Raw genomic sequence first — 21,764 nt, forward strand, 5'->3', positions numbered from 1 at the left:
AAATTTTCTGACTCATAATCAAGGTACAATGCAATAAAATACTGATACATTTTGCTACCTCAGATATTTTAAATGTACGGGGAAAAACTTCATTTGCAAAATCACAATTTTCCATACATACAGATAAAGGGTAAATGTAAATTTCTTAATGCCAAGAACTTTGAAGAAAATTAAGACTAAAAACCCTAAAGAAGAGAAAAGATAGGCACATAAAACCACACAAGATAACAAAAAAATCCTCTAGGGCCGGGCACGGTGGCTCATGCCTATAATCCCAGCACTTTGGGAGGCTGAGGCGAGCAGATCACAAGGTCAGGAGATCGAGACCATCCTGGCTAACACGGTGAAACCCTGCCTCTACTAAAAATACAAAAAATTAGCCAGGCGTGGTGGCACACCCCTGTAGTCCCAGCTACTCGAGAAGCTGAGGCAGGAAAATCGCTTGAACCTGGGAGGCGGAGGTTGCAGTGAGCCAAGATCATGCCACTGCACTCCACCTGGGCAACAGAGTGAGAACTCCATTAAAAAAAAAAATGCTCTGTAGAACTGCACTGAGTGCCCAGATCTTGGCTTTCAATACCAGTTCTTTGCTAATAAGGACTAGAGTTCCTTGGAAAAATTATTAATTTCAGGGCTGGAGCAGCATAGGTATAAAATGAGCCTGGAATATCTTGATAAGGAAGAAAGTAAGGAATTCCTCAAAAAAAAAGATGGAAGCATGTCAAAAGGACACAGGTGGTCTGGCATGTTGGGTCACGCCTGTAATCCCAGCACTTTGGGAGGCTCAGTCAGGCAGATCACTTGAGGCCAGGAGTTCGAGACCAGCCTGGTCAACATGGTGAAACACTGCCTCTACTAAAAATACAAAAATTAGCCTGGCTTGTTGGTGCACACCTGTAATCCCAGCTACTCAGAAGGCTGAGGCACAAGAATCACTTGAACCCGGGAGGCAGAGGTTGCAGTGAGCTGAGATCACCCCACTGCACTGGCGACAAGGGGAGACTGTCTCAGGAAAACAAAGAGGACACAAGAACCAGTTCAGGGACATCATTGTGTCCACATCTGGCATATTTTGAGCCCCAGAATAAGAATAGTCATGAGTGATAAACCACTGGAAAAAAAATAGAAGTTAGTGAATTCATACTGATAATGAATAGGTAGGTTTGTCAATAAAAGGGGGTGATGACAGGATTTCTTGCTGACTGATAAGAAAAAAGTGCTGGAGTTGGGAAATCGTTTTGCAGCCATCATATTAATGTTTGGTTTGGCACAAGTTATCATTAGATGCCAAATTTAAGAATGGCGGTGAGATTTCAGTGAGAAACAATGTGGTCATATTTCAAAGTGTGTCCCTGAGGTTGCCTATTGGTTGGAAGGAGAAATACGTAGTATACAGTGGAAAACTGGACTACACCTTAACAAAGTAATCAACATTAACATCACCAGTGAGAGACAGATAGGAATCTTGTGATTCTGGTTACAATTTCCTGAGGACAAATGTAATATTATGGGGTACATAACCAGAGTCTCCTAAGGACACAGACACATCAGATGAACCTCAAATGAGAAGCATTCTGTTAAGGGAGAAGGGGCTTGCTTGCATTCTTCAAAAATAATTTCAAACGAAACACATCAGTGTACACCTGTAATCCCAGCTACTCAGGAGGCTGTGGTGGGAGGATGGCTTGACACCAGGAGTTTGAGTCCAGCCAGGGCAACATAGGGAGATCCTGTATCTAAAAAAAATTAAAACTAATCTTCCAGATTAAAGGACACTAAAGAGATAAATACAACTTTTTAATTTTTATGTGATCCTGGTCTTGAAGGAGGAAATGCTATAAAGACATTGAGTCAGTTGGAATGTGGATGGTGAATTAGGGAAAAGTATCATATATTGTCAGATTTCCTAAAACTGATAACTGTGCTCCAGTTATAAGAAAATGTTTTTATTCCAAGGAAATGCACATTGAATTATTTTGTGATATGTAACTTTCAAATTATTCAGAAAATCTATGTGTTTAGAGAAGAAAAATAGGGGCAAAATATTAGTAATTGTTGTGTTTGAGTAGAGTACACAGGACTTCATTGTATTATTCTTCTAACTTTCCTGAAAGGTCAAAGTTATTTCCAAATAGAGAGCTTAAAAAAAAAAAAAAAAAAAAACAAAACAGTGACAACAATACTGGCATACCATTTTTCATCCATCATTTTGGGAAAGATTCAGACACTTGACAATACATTCCCAGCACCTCTGGGGAAACAAGCACTCTCAATATTGCTGGTGCAAATGATTACATTTCTTTGGAGTGGAATTTGGCAATATCTAACAAAATTACAAATACATATATCCTACCCAGCAATCCCATTTCTAAAAATATATCCTGGAGGTATACCATGCACAGTATAAACACACAGATACATAAGTTTGCCGCAGCGTATTTGTAATTGCAAAACATTGAAAACTAAATGTTGAAACGAGAGATTTGTTGAATAAACATACACAATGGAGTACTATGCAGCTGCAAGAAGAATAAGGAAGATGTCAGTGCACTTAAATGGAAGGATTTCCAGGATATATTTCCAAACTAGTAAAAACACAGGAGAGAGGAATATAGTATGTGACTTTTGTGAAGGAAATGGAAATAAGAAAACATATATATAGCTGTACATATACTGTTTACTTTTTCAAAATGTACACAAGAAGAGTGAACCAGAAAGTGATAAAGTTGGTTACCCGCTTAACAGGGTGGGTGGTGAGGCAGGGAAAGAAATGACATTTCTTTGAGTTACACCTATTTGTATATTTCTTTATTTTTGCAAGAAGGATGATCTTCCCAGTAGTCCCCCCAAAAAATGAAATTAATCCAATAAGGATGATGGAGGAGACTAAAAACCAAAAGCAAACCAATTCTAACTTATTTCAAATAGTAACAACCACATTGAAATAAATAATCCAAGGAACTTTTATACTCAGCAGTCAGTCTAGAGAGAAGTGACTGCAAAGAATACTAAACTCCAACAGTTTTTTTGTAGTGGTATGCTGTAATGCTTCTGTAACTATTTAAATGTCTAAAAGGGTTGAGCAAATGAGTAGATAGGTTTTGTTAAAAGCCAGCATTCTGTCGAAAAAGACACAAATGTGAAGTGTGGGAAGGTGAGAAAAAAGCCCTGTGGAGAGGCTTGGAGTTGGGGATTTAAGTGTGAACTCATAATTTTCTAAAATACATGTGTATATACATATGTCACATACGTGTGTATACTTTGTCCAGTGGAAAGGCCCAGAAGCAAAGAGTTACCCAAATAGCAATAAGTACATTGAATACCTAGATCTTTATTTCTTATATCATTCCCCACTAAAAGATACCAAGGCTGTTAGGAGAAATGTTTGGTTCCAGGGCTGGGACAGAGAAATGGTTATAAGATAAGCCTGGAGTATCTTGTTTTGCAAGAAAGTAAGGAAATGCTCAGAAAATGATAGAGGCATGTCAGAATGACACAGGAGTAGGCTTTAAGGGGCTCCCACTGTCCTACTCTGGGACAGTATGATCACCCAGATAATTAAGGACAGTAACAAGTTACAAAACCTTGAAAAGTAGGCTGGGCGTGGTGGCTCATGCCTATAATCCTAGCACTTTGCAAAGCCGAGGCAGGCAGATCACTTGAAGTCAGGAGTTCGAAACCAGCCTAGCCAACATGGTGAAACCCGTCTGTACTAAAAATAAAAATTAAAAAAAAAAAATAGCCTGGCATGGTGGCAGGCACCTGTAATCCCAGCTACTTGGGAGGCTGAGGCAGAAGAATTGCTTAAACCCGGGAGGCGGAGGTTGCAGTGAGCCAAGATAGCACCACTGCACTCCAGCCCGGGCAACAGCGAGACACTATCTCAAAAAAATAAAACATTGAAAAATAGAAATCCATGAGTTGATACCAATAATAAATAAAAAGAGAAAAAAGAGAGCTGTTCCTTAGAGAATGCTGACTGGTGAACGTGCAGGGAATGTTGGGGTTGGGAAATCATCACAGTGAGAGACTGGGCAAGAATCATTGGATCCTAAATCTTGAGTGAAAATTTGATGAGCTGAATGTTTGCATTATCTTTAAAGTGTCTCCCCATAGATTGCTTATTAAAGAAAATAGTAAAAGTACAGTGGAGAAACCAGACCATATCTAGACCAGGTCATTAAAATTAACACCAGCCAGGTGCAGCAGCTCACACCTGTAATCCCAGCACTTTGGGAGGCCAAGGCAGGAGGATCACATGAGGCCAGGAGTTTGAGACCAGCCTGGCAACATGGCAAAACTCTGTCTCTACGAAAAGTACAAAAATTAGTTGGGTGAAGTGGCACATGTGTAATCCCAGCTATTCAGGAGGCTGAGGCAAAAGGATTGCTTGAACCCTAGAGGTGGAGGTTGCAGTGAGCCGAAATCACGCCACTGCACTCCAGCCTGGATGCAGCCTGGGAGATCCTGTCTCAAAGAAAAAAAAAAAATTAACATCACCAATAAGGGGCGGATGGACCTCATGCCTCTGGATTTGATGCCTTGAAAATTACAGCATCAGTTAGGCAGTGCAACCTAAGTATAATCCTGAGGACACCTAAAACCCAAAACAAGGAAATTTTTTATTTTTTAAAAGAGGAAATCTATACAGAAGAATTCCAGATACTTTATATGAATATTCCACTCTCAAGAAGGGGAGTATATAACTCCCTGCTCCATAAGTGTGGGGTATACATAGTCACTTTGTTCCAAAGAGTATAGTTTAGGAAGGGATTCAGAGTAACTTCACAGCAGAGAAACCTGATAAACACTACCTCAATCAGATAGATGATCAAGTTCAACGTCAGCATTGATAAGTCATGTTAGTGTGTATCGTTGAAATGCTCTGATACAAAGGACACTTTACCTCTGCCGTGTACCTGCCAAAAACATAACCCCAGCCTGATAATGAGGAAACTATCAGACAAATTCCAATAGGACAGTCAGCAAAATATCTGACCAAGATTCCTCAAAACTGTCAAGGTCATGAAAAACCAAGAAAACCTGAGAAATTCTCACAACCAAGAGAAGCTGTATGACAACTTAAATAATGAAGACTTAGGGTGACTAAGTGTACTGTGGGATCTTGGAACAGAGAAAAGAACAGTAAAAATGAAGGAAAACTGAAAGTATAGAATTTAGTTAATGACAGTGTACATATCAGTATTTCATTTATTACAGCATGTTCAATACTAATGTAAGATGTTAATAGGGGAAACTGGGCCATACAGGAACTCTACTAAATTTTCACTTTTACTGTAAATTTATTAGTTCTCAAAAAATAAAGTCTTTAAGAAAAAAAGACTTTTGAGAACAGTTATAGATTTATAGAAAAAGGATAAAAAGTTTTAAAGGGACTGCATTCTTAAAAGACATCAAATATAAAAAAAGATAAGGTCTCCCTCTAGATTAAAGACTAAGGCACATGACAAATGAAATACATGACCCTGGGCTGAAGAAGAAAAGAAGATCTTGTAAAGGGTGTTGTTGAGTCAGTTGATGAAACTGGAGGATGGGTGGTAGATCAGATCAAAAGTATTGGGTTAATGTTAACTTTCTTGAAGATGATAGCTGACCTATGATTGTGTAAGAGAATATCCTTATTACTAGTAAAGGCACATTGAAGGATAAGGCAATAGTTCTCAACTGGGATTTTTTTTTTTTTTTTTTTTTTTTTTTTTTTTTTTTTTTTTGCTTCCAGGGGACATTTAGCAATGCCTAAAGGCATTTTTGGTTGTCACCGCTGGGGGATAAAGGCGAGTGTTACTGCCACAAATGATGCTAGACATTTTATAATGCACAGGCTAGCCTCCTACAAAAAAAGCATTTTCTGGCCCAAAGTAATATTGCCAAGGTGAAAAAACCCTGAGCTATGCTTCTACTTCTGATTTAGAGGTAAAAGGGCTTAAAGCATATAAACCATTCATTAATGGTTGAGAGGGAAAAATATACGTGTAGAGAGGAATAATTGGGAGAAAATATTAATCATTGGTCAGTCAGGATAAAGGTTGTCTAGATGTTCTTTGTATTGTTGTAACTTATAAATTTATAAATAAAAAGTTAAGTATTTTATGGTAAAAACCTATAACCATCCTTAAAGAAAGTGATCTTATAATAAAGGACATGATCTTATAATAAAAGGCAGTAATTTAAATTTAATGAATTAAGCTTTATGAAAAATAAAAAATGTATTAGTTGATACAAATAGACATTTGCTCTTTTACTCTCTATCCCCTAAACTGTTTTTATTCAAGTTGACCCAAAAAAATTCTGTTTTTTTAATCTCATTGGGAAACGGGGGGCCACCTTATTTTCACACTTACCCACTTTATTGACTTTTTTTTTTTGAAACGGAGACTCGCTTGGCCGCCCAAGCTGGAGTGCAGTGGCGTGATCTTGGCTCACTGCAACCTCCTCCTCCAAAGTTCAAGCAGTTCTCCTGCCTCTGCCTCCCGAGTAGCTGGGACTACAGATGCACATTACCACGCCCAGTTAATTTTTGTATTTTTAGTAGAGACAGGGTTTTACCATGTTAGCCAGGCTGGTCTCGAACTCCTGACTTAAAGTGATCCCTCCACCTCAGCCTCCCAAAGTTCTGGGATTATAGGCATGAGCCACCACACCCGGCCCACTTCATTGACTTTTATCACAAGTTTTGTTTAAATTGCTAGTGTTTATATAGTACATAAATAGTATTTACAGCTTCCCAGCCAGTCACTGTACTGTTTCCTTTCTGATACAACTTTGTTTCCTGCAGTTACTGATTGGTTCACTTTTTTCATTTAGTCAGTGTTGAAAGTGCCTGTTGCCTTTTTCCCCATGCTGCTGCAACAAGCTCCAAACACAAAGATTCATATTTTTCCTAGAATCCTTCCAGAGCCATCATCCATCTTCTTTTTCTAATACAATCTGGTTGCTCTCTAAACCCGCTATACAGCTGTAATGCTGAGACATCCCTTTATCATTGTTTTAGAAACTCTCGTTACCTCTGTGCTGTATTGAATCATGTAGTTCCTAAATCAACCATCTTCCTCTTTCTTGGTTACTTTGATGTTATAATGAAGCATATGTTCTAATCATCTCCTGAGAAAAAGTGAGCATGAGAGCTAAGTTTTTTGAAGGGGCTTCAGGGGCATATCTGAAAATACATTTTCTACCATTAGACTTGGTTGATAATTTGGCTGGCTGTAGATTTTTTTAACAGCCTTATTGAAGTAAAAATTGACAAAATTAAACTGCACAGAAACATAGGTGTACACTCATGAAACCTTCACCACAATCTAGATAGTATATTCCTCATCTCCAAAAGTTTCCTCATGCTCCTTTATAACTCCCCTTTTCCACTCCTGGCCCCCACCCCATCCCCAGGTAATTACTGACCTGCCTTCTGTCACTATACGGCTAGTTTGCATTTGTGAAAAGAGTCATACAGTAAGACGTTTTTGGGTCTGGCTTAGGTTTATCCACGCTGTGTATATCAATAATTCATTCCTTTTTATTACCAAGAAGCAAAATGAAATCATTGTATGGACGTACCACAATTTGTGTAATCCCTTATTGATGGGCATTTAAATTGTTTCCAGTTTGGGGCTATGATGACCATTGGTGTTTATGTCTTTGTATGGGTATATGCCTTCATTTCTCACAGATATATACCTATGAGTGGAATGGATGGTAGGTGGTGGTTTAACTTTTTAAGAAACTGCCTGCTTTTGAACATGCTTGTACCATTTTACATTCCCATCCACAATGTATGAGAGTTCCATTTGCCAACACTGACTGTAGAGGACTTTTATAAATTTTAGTCATTCTAATAGGTGTGTTACAGTATCTTGTGGTTTTAATTTGCGTTTTCTCAATTACCGCTGATGTTGAGCATCTTTTCATGTTGTTACTTGCCATCTGTATATCTTTGAATTTCTGTTTAGATCTTTTGCCCCTTTTTATGAATTGCGTTATTTCAGTCATTGAATTTCGATACTTCTTTATGTTTCTAGATACAAATCCCTTATCAAATCTGTGATTTGCAAGTATTTTTCCCAGTCTGTGCTTGTCTTATTCTCTTAAACATTGTCTTTCAAAGAGCAGAAATGTTTCATTTTGACAAAATGTAGTTTATGAAATTTTTTCTTTTTTCTTTTTTCTTTTTTTTTTTTTTTTTTTTTTTTTGAGACAGAGTCTCACACCATCACCCAGGCTGGAGTGCAATGGCACGATCTTGGCTCACTGCAACCTCCGCCTCCTGGGGTCAAGCGATTCTTCCACCTCAGCCTCCCGAGTAGCTGAGGTTACAGGCACCTGCCATCATGCCCAGCTAATTTTTGTATTTTTGTAGAGACAGGGTTTTATTATGTTGGCCAGACTGGTCTTGAACTACTGACCTCAGGTGATCCACCCACCTCGGCCTCCCAGGTGCTGGGATTACAGGCGTGAGCCACCGTGCTCGGCCGAATTTTTTTTCCTTTGTGGGTTCTATTTTTTTTTGTCATAGCTAAAAACTTTTTGCTTAACACAAGGTTGTTAATATTTTTCCCACAAGTTTTATAGAACTCTTACATTAACTTACATTTAGGCCTATGAACTACTTTCAGTTGATTTTTATATATGATGTGAGGTATGGATCAAAGTGGTATTTTGGCATATGAATGTCTTAATTCTTCCAGCACCATTTGTTCAAAGACTATTTTTTTTTTCTCCACTAAATTGCCTTTTCAGCTTTGTCAGAAATCAATTGACCATATATATCTACAGATATATAAGCAAACAGAGAGAGGTGATAGAGGTAGGCCTGCGAGTGCAGCAGAGGCCTCCCTGCGTCGGGCCTTGTGCCACACCATTGAACTGTGCCACATGCTTGGAGGGCTGGAAGATGAACAAGACTAACCTTGATGAGCAATGCACAAAGTGGCATAAAAAACAGGCCAGACGCAGTGGCTCATGCCTGTAATCCCAGCACTTTGGGAAGCTGAGGCAGGCAGATCACTTGAGGCCAGGTGTTTGAGACCAGCCTGGCCAACATGGTGAAACCCTGTCTCTACTAAAAATAAAAAATTAGCTAGGCATAGTGGCACACGCCTGTAATCCTAGCTACTCAGGAGGCTGAAGCAGGAGAATCGCTTGAACCCGGGAGGTGAAGGTTGCAGTGAGCTGAGATCATGCCACTGCACTCCAGCCTGGGCAACAGGGTGAGACCCCATCTCAAAAAATAAAAACAAAAACATAGTGTCATTACATAGGGTGAACAAAGCAGTGTGAACAAAACACTGGCAATATAGATATCTATAGGTAGAGATATGTGAATCTATAGATATATATAGACTGTAGATATCTATATAGATATTGACATATCTATATAGATACTGACGTATCTATAGGTATGTAAATCTATAGATATATATACACTCTATATATATCTATAGATATCTATATATAGACTCATATATACCCATAAATAGACATACATATAGAGAGAGACCGATAGATAGATAGAGGTCTATTTATGGACTCTTACTCTGTTTCATTGATCTTTTTGTCTATATTCATGCTAAAACCCTACTGTCTTCATACTGTAGCTTTATAATATATCTTGGAGTCAGGAAGCTTTAGTCTTAACTTTGTTCTTTTGAAATTTGCTTTGGCTATTCTAGAGCCTTTGCAGTTCCATATGAATTTTAGAACCAGCTTTTGATTTTTACCCAAAAATCTGCTGTGATTCTCATTGGATTGTGTTAAATCATAAATCAATTTGGGAAGGACTGACATTTTAGTAATGTTAATTTTTCTGATCCATGAACATAGTATGTCTTTCCATTTATTTGGACCTTTTTAAAATTCTTTAAGCAACATTTTGTCATTTTCAAGATACCAGTCTTGCACATCTTTTACCAGATTTGTCCCCAATTGTTTCATAATTTTTGACGGTATTGTAAATAGTGTTTTAAAGTTTCCATTTCTAGTTGTTTGTTGCTAGTATATAGAAACACAACGAATTTTTGTATATTAATTCTGTGTCTTCTAGTTTTGCTGCATTCACTTATTAGTCCCAATAGCTTTTCATAGATACCATCAGATTTTCTACATAGATAATTATTTTGCCTGGGAATAAAGATGCATTTACTCCTTTTCGAATATGGATTCCTTTGTTTTTTGTGCCTTATTACATTTGTTAGAACCTCTAGTACAGTGTTGAACAAAAGTGACCAAAACAGACGTACTCACCCTGTGTCCAGCCTTATGGGGGAACATAGGTAGCCTTTCACAATTAAGTATGATGCTAGCATTAGGATTTTCCTAAATGCTCTTTATCAGGTGAGGAAATTTATTCCTAGTTTGCTAAGAATATTTTTCAGGAATCAATGTTAGATTTTTGTCAAGTGCATTTTCTGCACATTTCAAGGTGATTATATGGCTCCTCTTAGGTCTGTTAATGTGGTGAATTTATTGATTTTCAAATGTTGAATTAGTTTTACATTCCTGGAAGGAACGTACTTAGTCATGCTATGTTCTTTTTATATATTGTTAGGTTCAATTTGCTAAAATTTTGTCAACAATGTTTTCATCTAGCTGGGCATGATGGGTCACACCTGTAATTCCAGCACTTTGGGAGGCTGAGGTGGGTGGATTACCTGAGGTCAGCAGTTCGAGACCAGCCTGGCCAACATGGTGAAACCCCATCTCTACTAAAAATACAAAAATTAGCTGGGTATGATGGCACATGCCTGTAATCCCAGCCACTCAGGAGGCTAAGACACGAGAATAGCTTGAACCCAGGAGGCGGAAGTCGCAGTGAGCCAAGATCTCACCGCTGCACTCCAGCCTGGACAACAGAGTGAGACTCTGTCTCAAAAGATTAAAAAAAAATTGCATCCTATATTCATGATACTTATTCTGTAGTTTTCTTCTAATTGCTTTATCTGGTTTGGGGATCAAAGTAATACTGGCCTAGTTGAATGAGTCTGGAAACTGTTTCATCCTATTCAATATTCTAGAAAAGTTGATATGTAGGCCAGGCGCGGTGGCTCACGCCTGTAATCCCAGCACTTTGGGAGGCCGAGGTGGGCAGATCACCTGAGGTCAGGAGTTCGAGACCAACCTAACCAACATGGAGAAACCCCATCTCTACTGAAAATACAAAAAAAATTAGCCAGGCGTGGTGGTGTATGCCTATAATCCCAGCTACTCGGGAGGCTGAGGCAGGAGAATTGCTTGAACCTGGGAGGCGGAGGTTGTGGTGAGCCGAGATTGCACCATTGCACTCCAGCCTGGGCGACAAGAGCAAAACTTCGTCTCAAAAAACAAAAAGAAAAGTTGGTATAAAGTCTATAGTATTTCCTAAGTAGAATTCCCCAGTAAAGCCATTTGAGCCTAGAGTTTCATTTGTGGGAAGATCTTTAACAAATTTAGTTTTTTAAATAGATACAGGCTTATTCAGGTATGTTTCTTTATGAGTGACATTTGGTTCTATGTCTCTGAAGGAATTTTTCTGTTTCATCCAAGTTGTCAAATTTAGTGTCATAAGGTTGTTGATAATATAGTCTTTTTAATATTTTAATATCTGTAGACTCTGCAGCAATGTTTTCTTTTGTTGTTGTTTGTTTTTTTGGCGGGGCAGACAAAGTCTCTCCTCTGTGGTCCAGGCTGGAGTACAATGGTGCAATCTCAGCTCACTGCAACCTCTGTCTCCCAGGTTCAAGTGGTTTTCCTTTCTCAGCCTCCTGAGTCGCTGGGATTACAGGTGCACGCCACTACACCCAGCTAATATTTGTATTTTTAGTAGAGATGGGGTTTTGCCACATTGGCCAGGTTGGTCTCGAACTCCTGACCTCAGGTGATCCACCCACTTCAGCCTCCCAGAGTGCTGGAATTACAGGCGTGAGCCACCACGCCTGGCCTTGTTATTTCTTTTATTTATGATATTGGGATATTTGTGTCTTCTTTTTTTTTTTTTGCTGTCTCTGATTTGAGGTTTATCAGTTGTATTGATCTCAAAAAACCAACTTTGTTTTCATTTTTTTTCCTTTTTTCTATTTTTAATTTCATTTATTTTCACTTGGAGCTTTGAATATAGATTTTCTGGTAAGAATTTTTTTCTTTAGAAATCTGAAGGCATACATTTATCAGTCTTGCTGTTGAGAAGTCCACTGATATTTTGATTCCCTTCTCTTTTTGTGTAGCATAGTGCCAAAGCTTTTAATACCAGTATTGGCAGAGTTCTGAATTGTTATAATGATGCATGTTGGTATAAATTTTTTTTTAAGTCATTAAGCTGGGCTTATGTGGTCTCTTTAAATATGGATGCCCCATTTTGGTCTTGGAAATTTGTTTTGTTTTGTTTTGTTTCTTTTATGTAACTTTGTTCCCGTCTGTTTTCTCTTTCTTGAATATCTCTTAATTGGATTTTGGATCTTCTAGATTGAACTCTTATTTTTTTCTTTCTTGTTGCCTAGCTTTTTTTCTCATGTATACACACACACTCACTTTTTGAAAGATTTCCTTGACTTTATCATCCATTTATTGAATTTGTTTTGCCATTTTTGTTTTTAAATTCCGAGGTCTATCTTGTTCTCTGATAGTATCCTATTCTTACATCTCTGAAGAATTCGTTATTTTTTTTGGAGTTTTCTTATGCTGTTTGCTTTTCTTCTGTTTCCTTTAGATGCATCTTTCCTGGAGATTTGTTTTGTCCTTTCATATACTTAGAGGCCTTAATGGTTAGGTACTAAGCACCTGATTAGACTGTCTACCTGAGTAGAGCTTGTTGACTGCTGAGCTTCACTGTGGTGATTGGCTGCTTTTTAATATCTTTCCTTTGATGTTCTGCAGTTTTACTATGATCTGTTTAGATGTGGATACCTTTTTGTTGTGCTTAATTTACATTATAGTTTTATCTGTGAATTCATGTTCTCTCTGTCTCTCCCTCTTTTTTTTTTTTTTTTTTTTTTTTGTGAGGGAAGGTCTTGCTCTGTCGCCTAGGCTGGAGTGCAGTGGCGCAATTGTGATTGCGCCTCACTGCGAACTGAATCTCCTGTGCTCAAGTGATCCTCTCATCTCAGCCTCCTGAGTAGCTGGGACCACAAGCACATACCACCACAGCTGCTTAATTTTTTTCATTTTTATTTTTTTGTAGAGGCAGTGTCACACTTTGTTGCTCAGGCTGGTCTCGAACTCCTGGCCTCAAGCAGTCCTCCTGCCTTGGTCTCCCACAGTTCTGGGATTATAGACATGAGCCACTGTGCCTGGCCTAATTCGTGTTCTCATTTCTGCAGAATTCTTAGCCAGTATCTAATTCAACATTGCCTTTCTCCATTCTCCATATTCGCTCCTTTAAGAATTCTTGTTAGACTTTTATTGGATCTTTACATTCTGTTCTCTTATGTTGACATCTTGTTTTCCAGTTTTCTATTTTTCTTTGCTGCATTTTGAGTGTTTATCATGTATCTTCCATTTTTTAATTCTCTTTAGCCATGTCTAATAAGTTGGCGTTTGTTTTATATTGCTTATTTTTCAATAATATTTTTCTTATTAAACAACTCATAATGCTTATTTTATGTTCTGTCTCTGTCAATTCCAATGCCCAAAGTATTGGGGATTCTTAATCAGTTTCTGCTGATGCTTGCTCATGGTGGATTACTTATTATGTGTTTGCTATTTGATCGTGCACTCATACTTGATAAAATTGGTGGGAATGCTGAAAGGCCTGAATGGTAGGTGACTTATTTCCTGATCTAATTTATGTTTGCTTCTGCTAGGTATCAAAGGGCACTGGTAGCCTGGAACCACTTTAATTTCTTGGCCTGGGAGTTCCCTGACCATAGAGGGAAGAGAAAATTTCAACCTCAGACTTAACTCATGAGGTCAGGCCTGTGATTACAAAACCCCAGAGAAGCCTCTTCACCGAGAGCATGGACCTGAAATGCTCCCTCATAGGTCTTTTGCGTATAATTAACTTCTTTCTCACTCATCCTTTTAGTGAAGTTGCAGGCCGTTTCACGGGTTTTGGTCTAATGTCGGAGTTTCCAGTTAAGTGCCCTCATAGTAAATAAAAGGTTAAGTTTTACATAGGGTAAATCAATTATAGTTTATATATTGATATTTAGTTCACTGGTATTCTATCCTAATGTATATTTTAAAAAAAAACTTAGATAAGTCACTGTAGTGTTTGCAAGGGGGAAAAAGTACAAAAAAAAAAATCACTTTAGAAAACCACATTGCCTAAGTAGAATAAAGCTTACCAACTAGTGTTCCTTAGATTAGAAGTATGTCCAGGTATTCATTCCTGCAATACTTAGGACAGTCAGAGGCCTTAGGCTGGGTGCATCCAGGGGTTTATTCCCCTAGTGTTGTACAGATGATCATTTTCTGTGTGTGCTAGGACCATGGAAAAGATCAGAGAACATTTCTCTAAAACAGTCCTAAAAGATACTCTAGAAAAGACTGCATACTGTATATTCCTCTTTAATCACTGTAATGTTCATAAGCATATTAAAGTCTCCAGAAGACCTTGACGTGAGGAAAATTTCCCAAACATCTTTGACCATGGTACTTTTTAAAAAAATACTAATAGCCTGTAATTATTGAAAACAAAATATCTGTAATCACTGACCTCCTGAAATTTTAAGGCTATAGTCCCTGAAAATAGAGTCAGAATAAGGTATTCTGGGTTGACATTTAAGGGTCAATAATCTTACATTAGCTGCTAACCAAGTTGGCTATATATTAATAGTAGACAAGCCTATATGAAAACTATGGATATAAAAGGTCTGGCCAAGCCGGTGGCTCACAGCTGTAATCCTAGCACTTTGGGAGGCCAAGGCGCGCAGATCACAAGGTCAGGAGTTCAAGACCAGCCTGACCAACATGGCGAAACCCCATCTCTACTAAAAATACAAAAGTTAGCCTGGCGTGGTGGCAGGCACCTGTAGTCCCAGCTACTCGAGAGGCTGAGGCAGAAGAATCACTTGAACTCAGGAGGCGGAGGTTGCAGTGAGCTGAGATCGTGCCACTGCACTCCAACCTGGGCAACAGAGCAAGACTCTGTCTCAAAAAACAAAAAAGAAAACTATGAGTATAAAAGGTCAGAGGTGAGCTGTATGACTCTATTAGAACGTAGAATCTAGCCAGTGTTTATTAAATGTGTAGAGAAGGCACTGTGATAAATAGTTCATAATGTCTTCCCATTGCCTCCAGGAAAAAATTCAATTCCTTACCCTGGCCTACAAGGGCCCTCATAATCTGGCCCCTATATCCTCTGACCTCATCTCCCATACCTTTCACACTGCGTGCCAGCCACACTGGCCTCCGAGTGTGCTAAGTTTATTCTAGCCGGAAAGCCCTTGTCTTGCACTTTCCTTTGCCTAGAATATGCCAGCATCAGATGTTTTAAGTGGCTGCCTTTTTGTCCTCATGGTCTTACCTCACTGAGATTGTTCGTCACTGCTGAATCTCAGCTAATCGCCCCTGCTTGAGTGACTCTACCCTCACACAGCCTTGCTTGGTTTCCTCCTACCAGTAGCTTACAGTCTTCCTGAAAACCATGGATCTTGTCTGCTTTGTATGCTCTTCTGTCTTTAGCCTTGGTTACTATGAGACTCACAAATACTTGATAAATAGATGTCGAATGAGTAAGAGAAGCAGCCCATAACTTGCACAAGTTCACAGCTAACAAGTGTCAAAGTTGAGTCTTAACCCATGTTTGTCAGAATTCTGTGTTCATAACACCACACTGTATCTAAATGTGGTTGTCCCATTCCCTTCTACATTGTCAGTTCAAAGTGCTGTTAGAACTTTCCTTTTGTATTGCCTTCAAGGTCTCACTTCATCTTTTAGATCTCCTGTTTGTAGCAAATCTTGATTCTTTGAAGATACCTTTGATTTATAGAAATACCTAAAAGTTATTCAGAACCAAATCTGCTGAATCAGGTAGATGACCAAGCTAGGGAAGACTGATGCAGGGAACAGGAGGAATAATTCTGAAGTGACCACAAATGATAGGTTTTTCTTTTTAAAATCGTATCTAAAAGGCAGTACTAAAAGAAGTATACTGGCTGGGCGCAGTGGCTCACGCCTGTAATCCCAGCATTTTGGGAGGCCAAGACGGGGATCATGAGGTCAGGAGATGAAGGCCATCCTGGTTAACGCAGTGAAACCCCGTCTCTACTAAAAATACAAAAAATTAGCCGGGCATGGTGGTGGGCGCCTGTAATCCCATCTACTTGGGAGGCTGAGGCAGGAGAATGGCGTGAACCCAGGAGGCGGAGCTTGCAGTGAGCCAAGATCGCGCCACTGCACTCCAGCCTGGGTGACAGAGCAAGACCCTGTCTCCAAAAAAAAAAAAAAAAAGAAGTATACTAAAAATGCCTGGGCTGTAGCAACATTATTAGAACATGTATATAACCTCCCAAGGGAACTTCTTTGGTAATGTAATATTTCCATTGTGTGGACTAAGAAATCAGTTTTTGTAGCTTTCATAGCTGCACCTGATACAACTGAAAATTAGTTTCCTGTCTCAATGCAAATGTTTAATACATGACAATGACATGTGGATGGTTTTATCTTGTCAAACTTTGGACAACAGTACATGTCCAGCCTTGTTACTGGTCATGTAATACTAGCTTTGTTTTGTGGTCATTTAATACCAAAAAGAAGGTAGACTAGCCAGGAAAAAAAAATTTTAGCTTAAAGTGTAGTGTGAGAGGATAAAAAAAACTGTATCTGTATAGCAAAAGAAAAAGGATAGGTGCCAAATCTCAAAGATTCTTGAGTTGGTAGATTTCATCTCTCTGGTTATAACTCACTTAATGTTTTGTAATGGTTTGGTTTGGTTTTCTTGTTTGTTTGTTTAGTAGAGATAGGGTCTCCCTATGTTGCCCAGATTGGTCTTGAACTCCTGGGCTCAGGCAGTCCTCCAGCCTCGGCCTCCCAGAGTGCTGGGATTACAGGTGTGAGACACTGCACTTGGCCTGTTTGTTTTTTCTTTTTCTTGTTGTTGCTGTTGTTGTTTTTTCCCCTGTTGTTTGTTTGTTAGGTTTAGGGATATGAGCTGGGCCTCAGCCAGTGGCCCGTTGCCTGTTTTTATTTTGCATTTGAGATACCTTTCCCTCCCCCCCCGCAAGAAGGACTCTTACTCTGTCACCCAGGCTGGAGTATAGTGGCGCCATCTCAGCTCACTGCAACCTCTGCCTCCCGGGTTCAAGCAGTTCTACCCGCCTCAGCCTCCCGAGTAGCTGGGATAATGGGTGCCTACCACCGCTCCCGGCTAATTTTTTTTTTGTATTTTTAGTAGAGGTGGGGTTTTGCCATATTGGCCAGGCTGGTCTCAAACTCCTGACCTCAGCCTCCCAAAGCGCTGGGATTACAGGCATGACCCACTGCGCCCAGCCTCCCATTTTTTTGTCCTTTTTATTGTCTCCTATTTTCTTTTCACTTCTCACAAAGCCTGTAGTTTTGGAATTTATTTTGGAAATGGTTAGAGTAGCAATATTAGTTTTTTCTTGGTTTTTTTTTTTATTTTTTTGTGGTTTGAATGAGGCAGCATCTTGGAGGAGACATAAGACTAGCATTCACTAAAGATGATATAACTTCTTTGTATTTTTCTTTGAAAAGGAAATTTTTTTAATACTTTTAAGTTCATGGGTACATGTGCAGGTTTGCTACATGGGTAAATGTGTGTCATGAGGGTTTGTCGAACAGATTATTTCATCACCCAGATACTAAGCCTAGTAGCCTAGTACTCATTTGTTATTTTTCCTGGTCCTCTCCCTCCTCCCACCCTCCACCCTCCAGTAGGCCCCAGTGTCTGCTGTTCCCTCTGTGTGTCCATGTGTTCTCATCATTTTAGCTCCCACTTATAAGTGAGAACATGTGGTATTTGGTTTTCTGAGGAAATACTGTTTAGCTTGAGAAAATTGGGTTGGGTTTTAAACCATTGTTTATGTTTTTTAAAAAACTGAATAAATATATATGTAGAAATATTATCTCCTACAATTTTTGAAATATTTGCCATCTTAAAATTGTAAAAGGTAAAATTTTCTTTTTCTTTTTTTTTTTTTTTTTTTCCTTGAGACGGAATCTTGCTCTGTCGCCCAGGCTGGAGTGCAGTGGCACAATCTTGGCTGACTGCAACCTCTGCCTCCTGGGTTCAAGCGATTTTCGTGCCTCAGCCTCCCAAGTAGCTGGGACTACAGGCATGCACCACCACGCCCAGCTAATTTGTGTATATTTTTAGTAGAGATGGGATTTCCCCACGTGGACTAGGCTGGTCTCAAACTCTTGACCTCAGGCATCTCCTCGCCTCAGCCTCCCAAAGTACTGGGATTACAGGCATGAGCCACTGCGCCCAGCTGAAAGGCAAAATTTTGTATTAGACCCTTCAGAGCTCTTAGCACTTATTTTTTCTTTTTTTTCTTTTCCAACATGATAAAGTATCAAGCAAAGTGGTTCTTGGTTTTGGGTTTGAGACAGGGTCTCACTCAGTCGCCCAGGCTGAAGTTCAGGGGCACGATCATGGCTCACTGCAGCCTCGACCTCCTGAGGTCAAGCTCTCCTCCTACTTCAGCCTCCCAAGTAGCTGGGACCACAGGCGCAAGCCACCACTCTTGGCTAATTTTTGTATTTTTTGTAGAGATGGAGTTTTGCCATATTGCCCAGGCTAGTCTTGAACTCCTGGGCTCAAGCGATCCACCAGCCTTGACTTCTCAAAGTACTAGGATTACAGATGTGAGCCGCCATGCCCAGCCAGCAAAGCAATTTTTTTTTTTTTTTTTTCTTGAGACAGAGTCTCACTCTGTCACCCAGGCTGGAATGCAGTGGCTCAATCTCAAGCTCTGCCTCCCAGGTTCACGCCATTCTCCTGCCTCAGCCTCCCCAGTAGCTGGGACTACAGGCACCTGCCACCACACCCGACTAATTTTTTATATTTTTAGTAGAGACAGGGTTTCACCGTGTTAGCCAAGATGGTCTCAATCTCCTGACCTTGTGATCCGCCTGCCTCGGCCTCCCGAAGTACTGGGATTACAGGTGTGAGTCACTGCACCCAGCCCAAAGCAATTTTTAAAAACGTCTGTGTGTTGGCTGGGTGCGGTGCCTCACGCCTGTAATCCCAGCACTTTGGGAAGCCGAGGCAGGCGATCACTTGAGGCCAGGAGTTCAAGACCATCCTTGCCAACATAGCAAAACGCCATCTCTACTAAAAGTACAAAGGTTAGCTGGGCATGTTGGCACACACTTGTAGTCCCAGCTACTTGGGAGGCTGAGGCACAAGAATCACATGAGCCTGGGAGATGGAGATTGCAGTGAGCTGAGATCATACCACTGCACTCCAGCCTGGGTGGCAGAGTGAGACTCTGTCATCAAAAAAAGAAAGAAAAAAAGCATCCATATTTTCTGGATACTCCAAATTGGTCTAGAAGTTTAGTTTTAGAGATGAAAGGCAAATTTAAAAATCATGTTTGTTATGTATATTTCACCACAATTTTTATTTTATTTTTGAGACATGGTCTTTCTCTGTCATGCAGGCTGGAGTGCAGTGGCATGATCTCAACTCACTGCAACCTCCTCCTCCCAGGCTCTAGTGATCCTGCCACATAGCTGGGACTACAGATGCGTGCCACCACCACACCCAGCTAATTTTTGTATTTTTTGTAGAGTCAGGGTTTCGTCATGTTGCCCAGGCTGGTCTCAAACTCCTCAACTCCTCAAACTCCTGTGACCACCTCGGCCTCCTAAAGTGCTGGGATTACAGGAGTGAGCCACCATGCCTGGCCCACAATTATTTTTATATGGTTTTTTGTTTTGTTTTGTTTTGTTTTTTTGTTTTTTTGTTTTTTTGTTTTTGGTAGAGAGGGAGTCTCACCATGTTGCCCAGGCTGGTCTCAAACTCCTGGGCTCAAGCTATCCTCCCACCTCGACCTCCCAAAGTGCTAGGATTAGGCTGGGTGCAGTGGCTCACGCCTGTAATCCCAGCACTTTGGGAGGCTGAGGTGGGCGGATCACTTGAGTTCAGGAGTTTGAGAACAGCCTGGCCAACATGGCAAAACCCTGTCTCTACTAAAAATACAAAAATTAGCTGGGTGTGGTGGCATGTGCCTGTAATCACAGCTACTCGTGAGGCTGAGGCAGGAGAATCACTTGAACCCAGGAGGCAGAGGTTGCAGTGAGCCGAGATTGTGCCACTGCACTCCAGCCTGGGCAACAGAGTGAGACCCAGTCTCAAAAAAAAAAAAAAAAAAAAAGTGCTAGGATTATAGGCATGAGCCAGCATGCCCATTCCATAATTAAAAAGAAAAAAGAAACCTGGGCGAGGCACACTGGCTCACACCTGTCATCCCAGTGCTTTGGGATGCAGAGGCAGGACATCCCTTGAGGCGGGGAGGTGGCTCACATCCATAATCTGAGCACTCTGGGAGACTTGGGTGGGCAGATTGCTTGAGACGAGGAATTAAAGACCAGCCTGGGCAACATGGCAAAACCCCATCTCTACAAAAAAACACAAAAATGTTTATGGGATGGTGGCACTTGCCTGTAGTCCCAGCTACTCAGGAGGCCAAGGTGGGAGGATCATCTGAGTGCAGGAGGTGGAGGTTGCAGTGACCCAAGATTGTGCCACTGCAGTCCAGCCTGGGTAACAGAGCGAGACTCTGTCTCAAAGCATTTAAAAAAAAAGAAAGAAAATGGTTATTTCTCAGGGCTGCGTTTTCATTTATCAAATCTCATTTACCAGAATTTGTGCTAGGGTCTTTTAGGGGGTGTGTATGAGTGTTGTGTCATGTGTCACTGGTTTCTCTTACTTCAAAGACTGAACATTCTTCACGATCTGAAAGGAAAAGAAGAGATTCTTTCGGGATGTTTGACGGTTATGATAGCTGCAGTGAGGACACAAGCAGCAGCTCCAGCTCTGAAGAGAGTGAGGAAGAAGTTGCTCCTTTACCTTCTAATCTCCCGATTATCAAAAACAATGGGCAAGTCTACACATACCCAGATGGTAAATCTGGCATGGGTGAGTATTTATAACCTTCACCTGTTCTACAGCTTAATGTTTAAGGGTGTGTTTTCATTTGGTTTCTTCTGTCATTTCGCCTTCCTTAGAATTATTAAGGGGCAGTTTGAAGAGCTGACGTTTATAATTCGAGATAAGATCACTGAGTTGGTGTTTAACTCTTTATTTTGCCTACCTCCTGGTGGAAAGCAAATACAACAAAATAAAAAACAAAAGGCCAGTGAGAAACTTCATGTGGATATAAATTTGGTAATTAGATAAGAAATGCCTCTGTAACTGAAAGTACAAGTGCATAGGATCATGGGCTTTATAAAGTTGAAAGAGACATTCAAGGTTGGGCTCCCTCCTCTATATTAATTTCTTATAATTTCTGTTTTAACATAACTGGTGCTTGGGTATTCTCTGACTCAGTAAGGAATTTCTCTCTGCCTAAAATCTGGCTTGAAAAAGAAAAAGGAAATGAAAAAGGAAGCAGTTTCATTTCTTAGTATCTCAAATTACTAGAATAGTCTCTTTATTGAACCAAAATTTCCTTCCTCCAACTTTTATCTTTTGGTCTTAGTTTTGCCTTTTTAACTTTGCTTCTGGGAGTCTGGAAAGTTTTGCTTTTTAAAGCTACACAGAATAATTCTAATCCTTGTTCTAATGACATCTTTTTTCTCCACAATAGAACCCTTCATTCTAGTTTATCTCTAAGGCATACCAAGGAGCCATAGTTGCTTCAACCATTTCT

At 40.0% G+C, this 21,764-nt stretch overlaps 1 protein-coding gene across 5 annotated transcripts in view; it reads left to right on the forward strand.

The window, feature by feature from the left end:
• MBTD1 (mbt domain containing 1) overlaps positions 1-21,764 on the forward strand; it is an 84,559-nt gene that overhangs the window by 15,644 nt on the left and 47,151 nt on the right. For all 5 annotated transcript variants that reach the window (XM_063656833.1, XM_063656838.1, XM_063656834.1 and 2 more), the window contains exon 2: positions 20,830-21,031. In XM_063656833.1, the coding sequence (XP_063512903.1) occupies positions 20,830-21,031 (202 nt within the window). The remainder of the gene's footprint in view (positions 1-20,829; positions 21,032-21,764) is intronic.

This window comes from Pongo pygmaeus, chromosome 19 (genome assembly GCF_028885625.2).
Source record: "Pongo pygmaeus isolate AG05252 chromosome 19, NHGRI_mPonPyg2-v2.0_pri, whole genome shotgun sequence".
NCBI classification, from domain to species: domain Eukaryota; kingdom Metazoa; phylum Chordata; class Mammalia; order Primates; family Hominidae; genus Pongo; species Pongo pygmaeus.